General features: G+C 35.3%; 1 protein-coding gene across 1 annotated transcript in view; it reads right to left on the bottom strand.

Annotated features, from left to right (window-relative positions):
• Positions 1-20,772, bottom strand: part of TOP2B (topoisomerase (DNA) II beta 180kDa) — an 88,572-nt gene that overhangs the window by 48,569 nt on the left and 19,231 nt on the right. Inside the window, exons 2-8 of the mRNA XM_006851624.1 lie at positions 18,069-18,224; positions 16,279-16,369; positions 14,781-14,844; positions 9,870-10,015; positions 6,199-6,296; positions 5,291-5,503; positions 2,754-2,927 (exon numbers count right to left, since the gene is read on the bottom strand). Coding sequence (XP_006851686.1) covers positions 2,754-2,927; positions 5,291-5,503; positions 6,199-6,296; positions 9,870-10,015; positions 14,781-14,844; positions 16,279-16,369; positions 18,069-18,224 — 942 coding nt within the window. The remainder of the gene's footprint in view (positions 1-2,753; positions 2,928-5,290; positions 5,504-6,198; positions 6,297-9,869; positions 10,016-14,780; positions 14,845-16,278; positions 16,370-18,068; positions 18,225-20,772) is intronic.

The raw sequence follows: 20,772 nt of genomic DNA, 5'->3' as shown, positions 1-20,772 counted from the left end.
TCACAATTGTTACCACGCTTGAGCCCATTGATGCTGCCACTTTGCCAATCCATCTCATTGGGGGGGTCTTCCTCTTTTTCTCTGACCCTCCACCTTACCAAACATGATATCCTTCTCCAGTGACTGGTCCCTCCTGACAATATGTCCAAAGTAGAAGAGACAAAGGTTGGCCATCCTGGCATCCAAGGAGCCCGCTGGCTAAACTTCTTCCAACACAGATCTGTTGGTTCTTTTGGCAGCCCATCACTTTCAATATTCTCCCCCAACACCTTCACTCAAAAGCATCAATTCTTCTACGGTCTTCCTTATTCACTGTCCAGCTTTCGCATGCATATGAGGTTATTGAAAATACCATGACATCTTTGCTCTTCAACACTTTAAAAAGGTCTTGTGCAGCAGATTTGTCTAACACAAAACGTCATTTGATTTCTTGACTGCTGTTTCCATAAGTGTTGATCCAAGAAGAATGAAGTCCTTGACAACTTCAATCTTTTCTCCATTGATAAAGATGCTGTTTATTGGTCCAGTGATGAGGATTTTTGTTTTCTTTACACTGCGATGCAATCCATACTGAAGGCTGTGCTCTTTGATCTTCAGTTTAAGTCCCATTCACTTTCAGCAAGCAAGGTTGAATCATCTTCGTATCGCAGGTGGTTAATAAGTTTTCCACCAATCCTGATGCCACATTTTTCTTCATATAACCCAGCTTCTCAGGTTATTTGCTCAGCATACAGGTTGAATAAGTATGGAGAAAGAATACAACCCTGTCGTACACCTTTCTTAATTTTAAACCATTCAGAGTTCCATGTTCTGTTAGAACAACTGCCTCTTGGTCCATGTACAGATTGCTCAGAAGCACAATTAAGTGTTCCGGAATACTCATACTTCACAATGTTGTTCATAGCTTGTCATGATCCACACAATCAATAGCCTTTGTGTAGTCAATAAAGCACAGGTAAACATCTTTCTGATAATTTTCTGCTTTCAGCCAAGATCTATCGGACATCAGCAAAGATATCCCTCATTCCATGGCCTCTTCTGAATCCAGCTTGAACATCTGGAAGTTCTCTGTCAATGTATGCATACAGCCTTTCTATATTACCTTTACTAAAACTTTACTCACATGTGATATCAAAGAGATTGTCCAATGATTTCTGCATTCTGTTGGGTCACCTCTCTTGGAATGGGCACAAATACGGATCTCTTCCAGTTAGCCAGATAGCTGTGTTCCAAATTTCTTGGCATATATAAAAGTGAGTGCTTCAAGTGGCGCCTCACTTTCTAGAAAGATTTCAAGTTGTATTCCATCAATTCCTGGTGCCTTGTTCTTTGCCAATTCCTTCAATGCACACCTTGGACTTCCTCCTTCTGTGTATCGAAACAGTTGAACATCAACCATATGCTTTTGGTACAGTGACTCTGGGTACTCCTTCTATCTTTTAATGCTTTCTGAATCATTCAATAATTTTCCCAGAGAATCTTTCAATAACGAAAGTCGAGGCTTGAATTTTTTTCTTCAGTTCTCCCAGCTTGAGAAATGCTGAGTGTGTTCTTCCTTTTTGGTTTTCTGACTCCAGATATTTGCACATTTTCTTGTAATATTTGACTCTGTCTTCTCAAGCTGACCTTTGAAATTTTCTGTTCAGCTCTTATACCGCCTCATTTCTTCCATTTGGTTTAGCATCTCTATGCTGGAGAGCAAGTTTCAGTGTCTCTTTTGACATCTATTTTGACCTTTTCCTTCTTTCTTGTCTTAATGACTTTTTGCTTTCTTCCTGTATGATGTTCTTGATGTCATCCCACAACTCTTCTGGTCTTCGGTCTTTAGTGTTTAATGTATTCAAATCTGTTCTTCAGATGATCTCTAAATTCAAGTGAGATATATTCAAGGTCATATTTTGGCTCTCATGGACTTGTTTTCGCTTTCTTCAGCTTCAGTTTAAATTGGCATATGAGCAATTGATGGTCTATTCCACAATCTGCCCCTGGCCTTGTTTTGACTTATGATAATATGGAGCTTTTCCATCATCTTTTTCCACAGATGTAGTCAATTTCAATGCCTAATGCTACCTACTCCCACTCCTCAACTAATGAAAGCATAAAACCTTAAGATATTTAAACCACTGTATTTAGATTCCTATTATATGCAACAGGATGCAATCATAGGTTACATCAGATTTCTGTTGGCTAGATTATAAAAAACACATTAAAAAATTGTGAAGTTTAAGAGTATGACATGTTATTTACTATTCTATGGAATTTAAACCCTCTTTTGTAGGCTTTGGGATTTCAAATTAGATGAAGTTTTTTTCATCTAAAAGCATTTATTTATCATTTGAATATAACAAAGTGTTAAGCAATACAAGCATATATCCTAGGAAAATCTAAAACTGATCATATATACATCTAACCCTAAAAAAGACTTATGCTCTATTAATCTCTCTTCTACATCCTAAATCCAAGACCCAGAACAAGGAATTTGTTATTCTAAATGTCATAAAACATAAAAGCATTCAACAATAAACGCACTGTATCTATAAACATAATCATATATACTCGTTTCTCAATGAATGTTTAAATAAATTGAGAAACAGCTATTACATAAAAAAATAGCATTCCTTTTCATAAGTCAAAGCATTTTTGAGCAGTGAGTTTTTTGGTTTTGTTTTCTAAGTTTTTTGGTAGTGGTGGTTATTGATTTTAGTGAAAGATTATTCTGCTGTAAGGTGGAAAAAGAGAACTAGCATACTCACTTTTGTAGTTGCAATGCTATTTACAAAGCTAATTTGCTGGAATCCTTTTTCACTCAAAGTCAGACAAACATCCCATCTTTCATTTGCAAGTTCATGAATAACTTTCAGAGCCACCCCAGTTTCATCCAATTTGTCTTTTACATAAAGATCAACATAACTTCTAAATCCATTTACCTATTAATTTAAAAAGGAAACAAAAACAATAAGCTCTCTTAGGTAGCTGGAAGAAAACAAAACAATAAACAATATTACATCAGCAATTCAACTAGGTGAATGCCATCAGATACTTAACAGACCTTCACATTTCCTTTCATTCACAACAACTCTCATTTCATAGATCCAAACATTTATAACTTTTCTTTATTCTACTCTTGGACCCCTGTCCTTTAAAAGGGAACTCATATCCATGTGTGTTTGATAAAGAGAAGACATGAAAGGTCAGATGGATAGCTAATATCTTTCAGTATCTAATATGTTTTTAAAATAACAAAGTAGAAACCCAGTTTCAACTCAAGCAAGTACAGAGCCAAAAAGGGGGGTTGTTGTTAAGTGCCACTGAGTCCATTCCGACCCATAGCAATCCTGTATAAGGTTTCCAAGGAGGAGCTGGTGAGCTTGAACCACCGACCCTGCAGTTCAAATGACTTTGCAGTCTGACACATTATTAGCCCACAGCACACCAGGACTCCTAAAAGGGGGAGGGGGCGGGGAATGAAATTAAAAAGAAGCAGCAGCTTTCATCCTAACAACAAGAAAAGAATAATTACTTTTCATGACCCATCAAAAAATTAAGATCACAGGACAGATGGCCATCCAAAGATCTGGAAAGATAAAGGTGTCTGAAAGGAAATACAGAATCTCAGCATTTGCTTACCTGGGGCAGAAACTACCTATGGTCACATATGCCAGAATGGAACGTTAAACTAGAAATTGTGACTTCCTGCTACAGATCAAATCTAGACCAGTATATATATGCAAAGGTCCTGGGAGCGGCAGTCATAGAGGCTGACATATTCATTTGTAGTCTTTCCCTTTGAGAACTCCACCAGGTTCCCAGAAGGACAGTAAGAGGGATAGTTCCTCCCATAGTACTGATTGGGGGAGAATAACAGCAGCCACTAGAAAATCTACCCCAACCCATCTCCCCTTTGAAAAAAATGATGGTTTACTTTGCGGGAGGAATGAAATGGTGAAATATCTTAATACCGGAGTAAAGGAATTCTGCATAGCCCCAGCTCCCACATGTATCACTGAAGTTGTGGTTGTTGTTATTCCACAGAGCAGGGGGCCTTGAGGAGCTACAACTAGAAGTCTAGCCGACACCTGCTATAATTGAAGGCGAGCATACAGGGCAGGGGGGGAAAGCTCTACCTTTGGAGGAGGGACAGAGACACTGAAATGACCTAATCCCAAAGACACAGGCCCAGTGTGCACTCCAAAGACTGAGATTTAGCCAGACAGCAAAGAACATTCTACCATCATGCTAATCAGCCTCCTTTACTAACAGTGAGTTTAAGGTGGAAGAGATACAAAAGACATGACCTCTCTGAGGAACAGCACAAAGTGAAGGCTCAAAACCAAGAGAAATGACAAAACACAAAATCACTAGAAGAATCTGAAGTCTTTGGTACCCATAGCAACAATGAAACTCAACACTAGGAGCTACAGCAACAAGAAACTGTAACTACTATCCACCTCCTGATGAATTACCAGAAATCCCTACATTACCGCCTTATTTATTTACCCGATGCAACACATCAAGTTTTCGATAAAAAATATACTACACATGCTAAAAGTTGGGGAAGTATAATAACACACACACACATTCTAAAAAGATTAAGAAATAACACTCAGATATGTCTGTAAATATCACATACCATCCAAATCCACTGCTCCACAAGTCAATTCTGTCCCTACAGGGCTGTTTCTATGCCTATCATCTTTAGGAGCAGAAAGCATCATCTTTCTCCCACAGAAAGGTTAGTGGGTTTGAACCACCAACCTTGCAGTTAGCAGCCCAATGCCTAATCCATTGTGCCACCAGGACTCCTTAACTATCACATATATCACACTTGAACTAAGTATCGTTATTATTATGATAACATGCAACTTCAACAGAAAAGTGGAAACTTTATCAAATAGAAATTCTAGAAATAAAGTAGCAAACTGTTAAATCAAAAACTAATTTGCTCTGTAACCTTTCATCCAAATCACAATAAACAAGTGCATTAAATACATTAGTAAGAATCAAGAATGCCTTTAATGAATGGTCTCATCAGTAGACTTGAGTAGAAGAATCTGTGAACTTGAAGATAAAATAAATTACACAAAATGAAATATAAAACTAAAAAGGTGAATACAATAGAAATAAAAGAAATGTAGGACAGTACCAAACAGTATTATTGTTGTTGAATGCCATCAAAATATATCAATAATATGAATAGTCTAAACACATCAATTAAAAAAAGAAACTGTGAGATTAGATTTTTAAAAATCCATAAATGGCCAAGTATTAAACTATTTTATAAGACACTTACAGGCAATTTCTTTCCATTAAACATGACTTTAACCCCTTTGCATGAGCCTGCCAAGTCATAAGCTCTTCTGGTCATAAGGGCTACAATATCCTTATCAAGTTTTTCCATCTTAAATTTGGGCAGATCTGGTTGGAATGTTATGCATGTGTAATCTTCGCCATCAAAATGCTTAATTTTGGCTTCAGCAGTCTTCATCATATTATTCATCCATGTCTTCAAAAAAAATTTAAACATTGTCTATAATGTTTCTATATTTTATAATATATAATTAAAACAGTATGAAATATACTAAACACCACAAATATGTCCATTTTCAAACCTCACACAGCAAACAAACAAATCCTAAATTGATATCACAGATAAAATATCTTAAACTTTTACTTTTATAATCTCATATGCAAAATAAGCTGCACCAGCTTTATAAACTGTTAGTGATTTTATTTTGCCAAAATAAATAGCATTATGCTTTTTCTGAAAAAATTATTTTAGCTTAACGTGTGAAGTTATTTTCTAAGACCTGTGAGAAAAGAATCAACATGAATTTGAGGAACTAATGATTAATTTTTCAAGCATGTTAAGAGAATATATGAAGTGGTTTCCAAAAGTTCCTGGAAAAATTCCATTATCTTTTCATTCTATTTTTCCACAAACTTTTTGAAGCCCTCTCATATTTCAAAGAGGCAGTGAAATTCAGGTCATTGCAACTAATGTATAACTATGTTAAAGGAAAAGTCTATTAAATATTCTTTGTTTAAAGGAATGGGAACAGTTTTATGTAAGATTTCCCAGGCATTATGATATTGCTTCCCTCTTACTCAAAAGACTTATTCAAAAAATTTTTTTACATTATTTAAGTAGACTATTAAAAAAAATGATTATTTTTAAAAAGGGACAAATATCTATCATACCTGTTTAAAACTATGTTTGTATTCTTTGCAAGCCGTTTCTACCGTAAACTTTGTACTAAAAATATTACAAAGTTTTGCACCATAACCATTACGGCCACCTGTAAGAACAATTAAATATAAAAGTTTTAAAGGGTATTATTGTAATTTCATTAACTTACCTACCATAGGGCAAGTCTGCTATAAAACAGTTCTTATTTAATTTCCTTATCATCAATGAATAGTTCCAAGAATATATTAAGACTTTAAAGAAAACTACAATTAAGATGTAACATATATAATAGTATATTCAAGATTACATTTGTTAGATTCATAATATTCATTACAATTTCAATGAAATTAGCTTGGCATTTCCTATAATCAAGTAAGTCTATGCAACTGATTTGATATAAAACCACTTCTATCTAAGTCACTTATTGATTGCAAAATTTTAATCTATATCAACTCTTAGAGCCTTAGTTTTGAATAGAAATTATCAACCATTTTCACAGCAATATATACAAGGATTTCTTTTTGGTCAAATCACTTTCAACTGTATTTACAGAGCCTGTATTTTCAATCTTGACCCTCTTAAAGAAAACTATTTAAAAGAAATTGGATGGATACTTCAGCCATTGTTGTTGGGATTTTAAAATAGTGCAGCCACTGTGGAAAAGCTTGTCAATTACTTGAAAAGTTACACAGAGATTTATCATATGGCTCAGCAATTTCATTCTTAGGAATACACCCAAGAGACATGAAAACAGGAATAACACTGAACCAGCAATGAGAATTGAAAGTAAATACTTGTACATCAATGTTCACTGCAATTTTAATTACAATAGCCAAAAGGGGAAACAATCTAAATGTTCATCAACAGGCAAATAGATAAACAAATTATTTTGTTGTTAAGTGCCTTAGAGTTGGTTCTGACTCACCGTGAGACCCTGTACAGGGTTTCCAAGGAGCAGCTGGTAAGCTTGAACCACTCACCTTGTGGTTCAAACTGACCTTGCAGTCCAGCACATTAACCCAGATCATCACACCAGGGCTCCAAAGAAATTATTGTCTATTGTTGGTTAAGTGCCATAGACTCGGTTCTGACCCACAGCGACCCTGTATAGGGTTTCTGGGCAGCGGCTACTTACTAAGCTTGAACCACCAACCTTGCAGATGAAACCAACTTTGCAGTCCAGAGCATTAACCCACAGCAGCACACCAGTATTCCGAATTATAAAAGGGCTTTAAAAAGACCGTGGAAAAACTCTATGATCTTTTCATTCCATTTTTCCACGAACTTTTTGAAGCCCCCTCTCATGTATGTGTGCATACATGTCTATGTATATGTGTATGCATATGCATATGTGGGGAGCACAGTGAATCCATATGATGACCACCAGAGTATGAACCACAAAGTCTGCGGTTTGAGGCTGCGAGCCACCATGATAAGAGAAGAAATATGAGACTTTCTGCTCCAGTGAAAATTTAAAAACTTGGAAACCCTATACAGGGTCCAATAAGCACTCCAACTTCAAGATCAGTTTGTACCGCAAGGTCAGCAGTTCAAACACATCAGCTGCTCTTGGAAACCCTTTACAGGGTCACTATAAGTCAGAACTGACTCAACAGCACTGAACAACAACATGAGTTGCAGCCAACTGGATGATACTTATAAACAATAATATATGCATTTTCATATGTTTAGGTACACAGAGTCCTGGTATGGCATTGTAGGGTAGGATGAACACTGGTCTGCAAACTGCAAGGTCAGCAGTTCGAACCCACCAACAGGAGGTTCAAACCCACCAGTTGCTCAACAAGAGAAAAGATGAGGTTCTCTGCTCCCCTAAAGATTTACATTCTCAGAAATCCTATATAAGTCACAATGAGTCTAAATCAACTTGCTAGCAGTGAGTTTAGTTTGGGGTTTTATGCACACACATATATACACAGACAATGGAATATTATTCAGCCATAAAGGAAATGAAATAATGATACATATTAAAACACAGATGAACCTAGAAAACATGCTGAGTGACTTAAATCAGTTATAAAAGCATAGATGTTTTATGATCTCACTTATATGAAGTATCTAGACTAGGCAAAAGCAGGGAAACTAAAATTCATGCGTAAGGGAGGGAAAGAAGGGGAGTCATTCCTGAGAGAGCACTGAGTTTCTGCTAGGGTAATGAAAAAATTTGGAAACTAATAGTGGTGATGGTTATACAACATGATAAATATAATTAATGTCACTTAATTAATTGTACATGCAAAAAATATGCTGGAATGGCAAATATTTTGCTATATGTGTTTTTAACCCTAAATTCATTTAATTAAAAGCAAAACACATGGTATGTATGTAAGAACAAATTCACACACCAGTCTTACTCCATTAGTACTCTAAAGCAAAACTCAAACTGTCAGTCATTTTAGAAGACCAGCCATTTAGAAGGCATCAAAGTTAATGTACTATCAGATTCAAGATTTTTAAAGTGTTATTGCCAGTCTATCACAATAGTCATAATGGTCACATGTATTTAATTGTGACATCATAATTGTCAGGCAGGACCAGTCACTAGAGAGGGATACCATGTTTGGTAAAGTGGAGGGTCAGAGATAAAGAGGAAGACACCCAGCAAGATGGATTGGGAAAGTGGTAGCATCAATGGGTTCAAGCATGGCAACAACTGTGAGGTTGGCCCAAGACCAGGCAGTGTTTCGTTCTGTAGTGCATATGGTTGCTATGAGTCAGTACTAACTTGATGGCAGCTAACAACAACAACAACATCATCATCATAATAATAATACTTATATACAGTCGGTTTTTTGTGTGTATATGGTAAAATATATACAAAATAAATTTTAGAATTTTAACCATTTTTAAGTGTACAATCCAGGGGCAATAACCAAACTCACAACCATCACTATTATCTATTTCCAAAACTTTTTAATTACCCCAAACAGAAGTTCAGTATCCATTTAGCAAGAAAAATTCTACATTCCCACACCCAACCCATGGTAACAACTAATCACCTTTTACAAATCAGCTTTAATACAAATTAGCTTTAGTACAAATCAAATATGTTGTTGTTAGGTGCCTTTGAGTCAATTCTGACTCATAGCAACCCTGTACAGTCTCCAAGGAGTAGCTGGTGAGTTTGAACCAATAACCTTGAGGTTAGAAGTCCAGTGCTTACCCTACAGCACGACACCAGCATTTCATATGAATGGGATCTCATAATATCAGAACTTTTATATCTGACTTTATTTCAATTAGCATAATGGTTTCAAGATTCATTCATATAATAGAATTTTATTTAAAGCTGAATCATCTATTATACATTTAGTACACATACCACATGTTGATTTACCAATTCATCTTTTAATGGACATTTGCATTGTCTTCACCTTTAGTTATTATGAATAATGATTCAATGAACATTAATGTACATACAAAAAGTCTGTGGGAAAATTCCATTATCTTTCAATTCCATTTTTTCTATAAACTTTTTGAAGCCCCCTAAACCTGAGTACAATAGTGTTTTAAAAGTAATAAGTAATAATTCTGAAAAGAATTTTCTCATCAAGACACTATACAGATTTCCTTGTCTGAATTTTTACAGATGAATAATTACAGACTTTATATTGAGAATAGTATTTTTCATTAAAATTTCAATCAACCATTTAGACTTTACCTGTAACTTTTTTCTCATCATCGTCGTAATTACTGGATGTTAAAAGTTGTCCAAAAATTAAAGCAGGAACATATACTTTCTCTACTTTATGTTCTACAACTGGAATGCCTTTCCCATTATTCCAAATGCTTATAATGTTAGACTCACTGTAAATAAAGCAGAATGAGAGCTTAAAAGAATTTAAAGATACAATGATGCATTGATTAAATTCCATAAAAAGCCAAGCAACTCAAAATACACCTGTATTATTATAATCAAAATGCTAGCCATTATCAATTGGAAGGCACTATTGTTTTTTTAAGCTTATATTTCAAGAAAAACTTGAAGACATTTATATCCCTGAGTATATAATTCAAATTAGGTTCATTGTGATCTACAAAATAAGAATGCAATTTTTTTTCAGGAAAGAAATTCTCAATTTTGCAAAAAAGTTGTACGAGTGGTGAAGTTTTCCAAGAAGTTACTATGAAGTCACTGTTGTTGTTGCTGTTGTTGTTAGGTGCCATCGAGTTGGTACCGACTCATCGCAACCTTATGTACAGCAGAACGAAACAATGCCCGATCCTGGGCCAAACTCACTACTGTTGCCACGCTTGAGTCCATTGATGCTGCCACTTGGCCAATCCATCTCATTGGGGATCTTCCTATTTTTCTCTGACCCTCCACCTTACCAAACATGAAATCCCTCTCCAGTGACTGGTCCCTCCTGACAATATGTCCGAAGTATGAGACATGAAGTTTGGCCATCCTGGCCTCCGAGGAGCACTCTGGCTGCACTTCTTCCAACACAGATATGTTGGTTCTTTTGGCAGACTATGGCACTTTCAATATTCTCCTCCAACACCATGACTCAAAAGCATCAATTCTTTTCTGGTCATCCTTACTCATTGTCCAGCTTTCGCATGCATATGAGGTTACTGAAAATACCATGGCTGTTAGTCTGCTAGAAATCAAATTTTCTCTTCACATACATAAACTGTGATCTTCCTGCTTCATTGCACTATTACAACTCTGCAAAGTCAAAAGCCATTGCCATTTTCATTTTTCTACCTAACCTACACAACAGATGGAAAAGGGGCAGCCTGGAATGTGTCCCATATTCAGCCTGTTAGAACTGCTTGTATTGTAGAAATAATTCCATAAGTTGATTTTAATGCTTTTAATGAGTAGCTATTATCCATCTTCACTTGTTTAAGGTGTTTTTCTGTCACAAAATCACCAATTTTAGATTACTATGGAGTAGAAGGTCCTACAACTAATACCAATTTGACAGAGGCAATGGTGCAAATGCAAAGCTTTGACTTCTCTATTGTTTTAATATTATATATACCATGATACCGCTATCCATCTGAGAGCCAAATTTTCAATGAAACACAGCTTCATCTCAAGCACCGAGACATGGCTTAAACAAGTAAATAGTTGATTTTGCCAATTTGACAATTTGATTCTGAATAATTTCTGGACACAGTTTTATTTATACATACATAAATAATCTCTCAAAAGTTATTACATATGGTTGTTGTACTGAAAAAATAAGTCATGAAAATCAAAGATCCAGGAGAAATTAATTCAAAGAGAAAAAAACAAAAATAAAACGTGATTTTTAAACACACAATCTTCCTTTCCCAAATCAGCCAACTTTTATTTTCCTCCCTTTTGATAATGCAGTCAATTGATAATATCTCTATACTTTTTAGTCATAAAGACATATTAATTCATTAGATGCATTTCTTATCAGTATCAGTTCTTTCTTCATTACAAATGCCATTTTATAATACTAGACAAATAGCACCTCACACATGATTTCTTTAACAGTCTTCTTGCTAGCTACTCTCCTTAAAAATGCTGTGCCCAATAATAGATTTAATAAAGCTTTCATAACAATATTTTTCTCTAAACTCAGCAGCAGTTTCATGCGTAATATAAAATCTTAAAGGTCTTCTATTACATGTTCAAGGCCATTACCAATTTCACTAATTATATGCACATTTAGTTGGAGTCCTGGTGTGGCGCTGTAGGATCAGCACTGGACTGTGAATCACAAGGACTGCATTTCAAACCCACCAGCTGCTCCTCAGAAACCCTATAAAGGGTCTCTATGTGTCGAAACAAACTCAACCGCATTTAATAACAACAACTCTTTAATACAGGATAAACACAGGACTGTGAACACTGAGGTTAGCAGTTCAAGCCTACCCAGTTGCTCTGTGGGAGAAAAGTGAGGCCTTATGCTCCCACAAAATATTTACAGACTCAGAAATTTTATACAGGGTCACTATGAGTCAGAACTGACTCAATGGCGCATAACAACTCTAACACTACATCCTATTCTTCAAGTCAGTTTAATTATTTGTCTATGTTCATGCCCAATTCTTCAATTTCTTGTTACATTGGACTTTCCTTTCTATATAACGTCTTCTCTTGCTTTGTCTAACCAAATTTTACTCAACTTTGAAGGCCATAAGCCTCATTATTTCTCAAATCTACCTACATCAAGACAAGCAAAACAGAAACAAAAAAAGTTAAGTAAAGGTCAATAAAAATAAATTGATATTAAAAAACAATACATTGAAATGAGATTGTCATTAAGATCCAAGTAAATTCAGCTTTAATTCTACCTTAATCTAATGGGCACACAAAAATATTTGTAGATTTAAAAGAAAATTATAAAGGCACTGGTTAACATGAATTACTTTTTGTACAGCAAAATGATAGGTAAATTCCACTACCAAGAATTATTATCTAGATTACAGAATTATTATATACTCATTACTTTGTCCCACTGTTATAATGGAATTCTACATAAGCTTTTTTTAAGTTCACACTCTTGGATTAATGTAGCTAGGACAATTAAGGTAGAAGAGTTGCAACCATGTTTATCAAGAATACATTTACAGAAAGCCCCTTCTTCTCAGTTTTCAAACAGAATCCTTAAATTTGGAATTGTAAAAAATGCTTTAAAATATTAGTATCTATTACTCTAATTTGTTCTCCTAAAACATAATACATAAAGAGTAGTATTGTCTTTACCTTTCAATTTCCTAAATAAGGAAAAGAAACTTTGACAGTTAAAATTTCCTTAAAACATTCTTAAACTTCTGTATAAGCTATAACTTTAAAGTGTTCTATGCACCTTACCATATAAATTTTCAAGAATGTACTCATTATAGATAGGATCAAAATAAAAGAAAAATCAAGAACTTTAACAGCATAGTTACAGGACAAAATTTTCATAAAAGATATAGTTAATTTAATAGCACAGGAAAAATATAACTTATTTAGTTTTAATCTTAATCTTAAATATGCTGTCTTAGATTACTGATAGGAATACTATACTACTACATAATTACTAAATTATCATGTTCAGTCAAGAAAAATTCAAAAATTATGCTATATTTTAAACAAAACTTAGAAGGGTAAATGTTTTATAAAAGGCATGCCTATAAAAACATTAGTCAGTATAGTATCTTTATTTCTTTTTTTAAATCATTATTTTCACCCCCCTCCCCAGAAAAAAAAATCAGAATCAGATGAAATTAGCTACACATCTGGTTAATAACATACATCAGTCAGGTCTTCATTTATAAGCGTTATTACAACTAATGGAAAATTTCAAATGCATGTCAGGAAAAGTCAATTTAACTTATAGTGTCACTGAAATAGTACTAGCAATACTCCTTAATCTTGAGTCTCAAAATAAGCTAAGACAGAAAGGACGGAGTGATTATTACACTATGAAGGTATTTAAGAACTCCCATAGCTATGACGCTGTAGGATAAGCAATCAACCCTACAGTCTATTGGAACCATAAGTTCAGTGGTTCAAACTCACCAATCACTCCTTGGAAATGCTATACACGGTTGCTATGAGTCAGAACTGACTCAACGGCATTTAATAACAGCAACATTGCAATACGGAGAAGTATCAGTACTTCATCATACACAATGGACAAAAATACTACTAATATGATGCTCTGACTAAAAGAGGCAAAAATCACAAGATCTTAAATAACTGGAAATCAAAGAAGTACTAGCCACACACATTATTCATTTGAGGAATACTTAAATTAGGACTACCTGAATAAAGGAACTGAACATAAAATTTTAAATAATCTTAAAATATGCATATGGAGAGGAAACAAGTGCAAACTGCTAAAATTTGATGAACTTGACCTATACTTATTGATGCAGTAGCTCAAAATACCAACTGAGAGGGAAGGAGTCTTCACATCAAGTAGCAATCCTATCCCCTCTATACACAGGGTAAATAGGGACGGGCAACTTAGACAATGGCTACCTAAAATAAGGGGGCAATAAAGGTACGAAGTGACTGGCTTACAAGGTTTCAAGAGGGAATTAGTTTAAGAGTGTATGGGGGAAGATAGACTCCCCATTGAATAGTTTTCATCTTGTCTAAATGGGTCTGGTGAGAAGAGATGGGGATAAGATTTTTATGATTCAATGGTGAGTAATTGTTATCATGACTAATTGCAACTATCCCAGTTATAAAGGTCAAAGTTTTTTAACAAAAACAGTGACCTATCCAGAGAAGAAGCAACACCAGAGATGGAGGCAGAGATGAGGACAAGGAGACAGATAGCAGCTGAGGACTCTAGACTCATGGAAAGAAACACTGAGTACTGGCGGCCAGGAGGCAGGCTTGCAGAATGCACCCTTTGGTTGTTTAAATTATTATATGTTCGTAATTGTTTTTGTGGAAATCCCTCCCCCTCAAAAATCAAAAAAACAAAAAAAAAACAGAGGGAATAGAAGCAAATATTGTTGAATGATGATACATGGAGGAGACTGTAATCATTGCAATGAAACAATGGTGTAAAACTGATGTTCTCCCATGTAAACTATCACCGAATTCACAAAATCTTTTTTAAAAAAATTATATGTATATACTTACGGATCAATAGAAACTTTAATACAGGTCATGTTCTTATCCCTCTGTTTATTGTCAGCTGCATTAACTAAAAAATTAAACAATTTGATGACTAGTATACAAAGCAGTATAAATAAACAAATACAGAAATGTGGTACTGTAGTATAAGCACTAACCCAAAAAGTTGGTTGAAACTACAAGGTTGGTTTTTCAAACTCACCAGTCACTCCTCATTAATCCTATAAAACAACACTATGAGTCGAAACCAACTTGATGGCACTTAACAACAACAATTAATATCTACATATAATAACTAATAAAAATAAGTACTGTCAACTTTCAATACAAAACATTTTCCAAATAACATTTCAGAATTTTGTATCACACAGATTACTATTATGCAATATAAACATGAACAAAAAGTGTGAGGGTAAAAGGGGTGGAGAGGTGTCTTAGAGACATAAAATTTTTTAAAAAGCAAACATTTGCATCTTAAAATATCATAAATCAAGGTATAAAAAGTAAAAAAAAAAGAAATGGTTGCTTAATTGCATTTTATCTTGATAAACTACTTTCTCTTGATGTCCTTCAATAGTGACATTGAAGAGCAATTGGACTGAAACAAACCTGCCATTTTTTAATTACAAAGGCAAAATCCTTAACACTTTTAGAAATCAAAATTCTACATACTATGTATTATAACTGAGAATTATTTTTGCATTTATCAACCACGTTTTAAAAAAATTGTAAACCAGCTAGCTTTCAAATTAAATATGTATCATTAAAGAACTACGTCCCTGATAAACACAATATAACCTAAATCAGCAAAATCAGGTATAGTTGGGAGGCAAGAATGGAAGGTACAAAATGAGAATAACCAGTTCACTCTGCTATTCTTTTCCCAAGGATATGAGAGGAAGAAGCTCTATCCAGAAAAACAGAGAATCTCTGAGACCCCCACAATCCCAAGGTTGGAAACCTCAAATGGCACTACTGAAGTGGCAGAGCAGAGGCTCCAGAAAGTTCTTGGTTATTAGCATTTCAAAGTCTCCACATCTCACAGAAGTCACCTCACTGTGATTTACTTAGTCACATGAATGGGAGCTAACAGGAACCACTTAGAACAGTGGTTGCTAAACTTGGCAACTTAACAAAAACACCTAATTTGTTGGTGAAAAACACATATTTTCATGTCCCACCTCAGACTCACTGAATCTGCATGGATTGTGCCCTGTAATCTCAATTTTTTAAATATGGCCCCCAAGCACAACACCCAAATAACTGCACACAGTCCAACTTTTGAGATTGCTAATCAAATATGACACAATTGAAGCAGAGTTATGATGTACAGAGATATGAAAATATTTCAACTAGTGGTATAAATTTTCTGAAGTACATTTATACTCACTAAAAAAGCCAAAGATTTTGCTTTAAATTTTGTACTACAAATGCTAACTTTTTATATAAAGGGACATCATAATAACATTAATACAAATAGATGCCTTAAATCTTAAGTACTCACCCAAAATTTCATCAAAGATCTTATATAAACCTGGCACGAATGTAACCTCTCTGCAATTCATTCCTACATCTTCATCATACACCCACATCAGCTGCATTGAGACAAAAATGCAAAATTACTTTTATTCCATAAGCACTTAAAAACAATTTAATAGTTCAAACCCACATTATGTCATTCACTTTACATAAATTCCAAGACCTTCAAAGTAGAAAAATATGTATTATTTCAGCTAAAGCCAATTTTAGTATGCTGTAGTTCTTAAGTACCATTGAGTCGGTTCCAACTCACAGCATCCCTGCAAAGGGTTTCTAGAAGTGGCTGGTGAGTTTGAATCACTGACCTTGTGGTTCAAAGAAACCTTATGGTACAGTGTTTACCCTACAGTGCTACACCAGAACTCCAATTTCATGATATTAATAATGAATTTAAATAACCTCAAAATTGAGAACTTGCTCATTTTACATCAATAACATAAGGTCAGCTTTAACATAAGGCTACAAGAATTGTCAGAAATAACTTTTAAATAAAATGGCAAATACAAGAACATCTTATACCTTTTATGTTTACTTTTTTATATTTATCTATAACATAGGGATTGCTGAGTAAAATCCGTACGAGTACAACATGTGCTTTGAATTCCAGCTCTTAATAGTGGAGGTTTCTAAGCAAGTTGCTTAATTTTATACAGACTTCATTTTACTCATCTAAAATTTGATATTACAGCACCAACATCCCAAAGTTATCAGAATCCAATAGTATACGTAAAGCCAATTCTACAATAATTACAATAAATTACAGTAAGTATGAAATGATAGTCAACAGTATTTGTGTACGTGTGTGTATAAACTGTGAAAGGTACTATCATTAAAGTAATCTTCATTAAAAACTTCCTAAGGTATCATTTTTCTATTTATTCCATTGTGTTCCATACTTTTTTCTTCCGATAATAGTTATCCCCAAAAGAAAATAAAGACATTTTTTTTCCTGTCATAGTTCTCTTCACCTACTTTACAAGAGCAAAAATTTTGTTCAGTTTGAGGACTCACCCAAGCCATAGTATTTTTTTTTTTTTTTAAGCCATAGTATTTTAAATAGCTTCATATGCATGTGAAGCCTGGACAATGAATAAGGAAGACCATTAAAGAAAGGAGTCCTTGTGTGGGCTGTGGGTTTATGTGCTAGACTTCAAAGTCAGATTGATCTACAGGGTCAGTGGTTCAAGCTCACCAGCTGGTCCTCGGAAATCCTACACAGGATTCTGCAGGTTGGAATCAACTGGACAGCACTTAACAACAACATAATAGAAGAATTGAAGTATTTGAGTTATTATGTTGGAGGAGAATATTAAAAGCACCATGGACTACCAAAAGAACAAATGTATCTGTATTTGAAGAAGTACAGCTAGAATGCTCCTTAGAAGCCAGAACGGCCAGACTTTGTCTCTCATACTTCGAATATATTATCAAGTAGGGACCAGTCCCTGGAGGGCATCATGCCTGGTAAAGTGGAGGGTCAGCAAAAAAGTGGAAGACCCTCAACAAGATGGACTGACAGTGGAAGCAGCAATGGGTTCAAGCGTAAATAACTGAGTTTGGCGCAGGACCGGGCAGTGTTTCATTCTGTTGTGAAATGGTAGTGACTCAATAGCACCTAACAACTTTGCTAATGACCATAAAGACAGGGAATTGGGTACCTAGAAAGAATACAACCACAAAAATTTACAAGATAGTATAAAAGCACATATAGACATGTTTCTTAAGAATTCCAATACATTTTAGCAAATAATTTACCTGTGTCAATGGTTCCACTGAACCAATGTATGTATCAGGACGAAGGAGAATATGCTCAAGTTGTGTCTTCTTCTGATACACTCTCTCAACAGACAACTTCTTTGAAGAATCATTTTTGTTCACAGTGTCTGACTCTTCTTTTTTTGCAGCATTGTTCTGATCAAAAAGAGTCTAAAATTAACCAAAAAATCAAATTTAAATAACCTACCAAGGGGTAAACTAAAATGTATATGGACACATGGACACATATTTCCTTTTTAATGACCAGATGTCTTTCAGGTTCACTGACTTTCAAAACCTAAGATAACATATGTCTATTTACTGACAGTCTACTTCTTCTAATATAGAATGAAGTTTTCACTATGCCCCAAAAGTGGGCATAAGTAGCCACTGGAATGACTACAGCAGTCTAACATATATTCAATAATGAAATAAAAACTTCTCAGTTCTGCAACTTATTTTTTATTTTATTTTATTTTATTTTATTGTACTCCTCAAAACTACCTAAGTAATTTCAGTTCCAGTCAGGCTATAGGATCACAATGAGTGTACCTACTGACTGGCTGGCCATAAGGTTCCCCAAACTTCCAAATGTAAATCCCTTACTACTAAGCTACTGCAGATTATAGTAAAGAGTCAGCAAAAGTAGCCTCAGCAAAATGTTAAGATATGCAGTTAACATCCACTGATATGATAGAGTATACTAAGCATGGGCTTGTTGTTGTTGTTAAGTGCCATCGAGTCAGTTCTGACCCATAGCAACCCTGTACAGGGTTTCCGAGGCTGTAAATCTTGATGGGAGCAGAAAGGCTCATCTTTCTCCGCGGTACAGCTGCTAGTTCCGAACTGCTGATCTTGAGGTTCGCAGCCCAATTCATAACCACTATGCTATCAGAGCTCCTTAAGCACAGGCTTATAAATAACTAATTTCACACACATCCAGGTCAATAATTCACTAAGCAGCAGGTCTGTGTGTCTCATGACTGAAGCACATGCTGCCTCCTGCTTCTTTGCCAATTCCAAGGAGGCAGACATTGGTAATCCGAATTCTAACCACCCCATAGGAGTTCTGGTTTGGCGCTGTGGGTTAATGCGCCAGATTGCAAAGCCATTTGAACTGCAAGGTCAGTGGTTCAAACTCACCTGCTGCTCCTTAGAAACCCTATACAGGGTCGCTATGGGTCAGAACTGACTCGATGGCACTTAACAACAACAGCAATAACATAGCAGATGAAGATCCCAAGTTCAAATATTCAAGGATCTGGAGAGTTCTGTATCTTCTTAGTAACATCAGAGAGCACACCTCTCTCTGGAATTCCCTAATGTTACCATTACCAAATATAACATCATTAAAAGAAGGGTAGAGTTCTGAGGTGGTGCTGTAGGATAAGTACTGAATTGCTAACCACAAAGTTGATGGTTCAAACTCACCAGCCACTCCTCAGAAAACCCAAACAGGGTTGCTATGAGAAGGAACTGATTTGACAGCAATTAACAATAACCAAAAGGTATTATGATGGCCAATGATCTCAAATATAAGACTATGAGAAATAAAAGATATGAAAGCACAGGGGTCTTTAAACTTTAGTACAAATAAAAGAATTAAAAGCGAAACAGTGGAAGCCAAACAGCAAAAGTTAGAGATTCTGTGCAGTGAAACAAGCAATATACCAAATTCAGGTTTTAGACATACATATAGCATCATCTTTAAAATTATTATTAAATGAAATGTATGTCATTGCCTATCTTTAAATGTATATTTTAAATCACAACATATGATCAGAATAGGAATTGGGACAAAGAAAACATACAGAAATTCAAACATTCATTATAGCGTTCCAATACCAATTATTTTACATAAAATTTACAACATGTCAAAATAAGAGTATTTAACAAAACTTCAAGCTATATTCTTAAACTTTCTTTCATTTTTAAGATTATCCATTAACACTGCTCAGTCAATTTAGCTTTGGACAAAAGAAATAATTGCTTTGTAACATCTTCATCTTCATATTCTAATTCTGTCAACAAATGATGAACTGTTGTTGTTGTCAGGTGCCATCGAGTCGAAACTGATTCATAGCGACCCCATGCACAGCAGAACGAAACAATGTCCAATCCTGGGCAAACTTCACTACTGCTGTCACACTTGACGCCATCAGTGATGCCACCTGGCTGATCCATCTCGTTGGGGGTCTTCCTCTTTTTCTCTGACCCTCCAACTTACCCAGCACGACATCCTTCTCCAGCGACTGTTCTCTCCTGACAATATGTCCAAAGTATGAGAGACGAAGCTTAGCCATCCTGGCCTCCAAGGAACACTCTGGCTGCACTTCTTCCAAAATAGATCTATTGGTTCTATTGGCAGTCCATGGCACTTTCAGTAATCTCCTCCAACACCACAACTCAAAGGCAACAATTCTTCTACAATCTTCCTTATTCACTGTCCAGCTTTCACATCCATATGAGGTTATTGAAAATACCAGGGCTTGGGTCAGGCGCACCTTAGTCCTTAAGCTGACATCTCTGCTCTTCAACACTTTAAAAAATTCCTGTGCAGCAGATTTGCCCAATGCAACACGTCATCTGATCTCTTGACTGCTGCTTCCACGAGTGTTGACAGTTGATCCAAGAAGAATGAAGTCCTTGACAACTTCAATCTTTTCTCCGTTGATAAAAATGTTGTTTATTGGTCTAGTGGTGA

The sequence above is a fragment of the Chrysochloris asiatica genome, unplaced genomic scaffold (genome assembly GCF_000296735.1).
Source record: "Chrysochloris asiatica unplaced genomic scaffold, ChrAsi1.0 scaffold00030, whole genome shotgun sequence".
NCBI classification, from domain to species: Eukaryota; Metazoa; Chordata; class Mammalia; order Afrosoricida; family Chrysochloridae; genus Chrysochloris; species Chrysochloris asiatica.
This window is presented reverse-complemented; position numbering and strand designations above follow the sequence as displayed.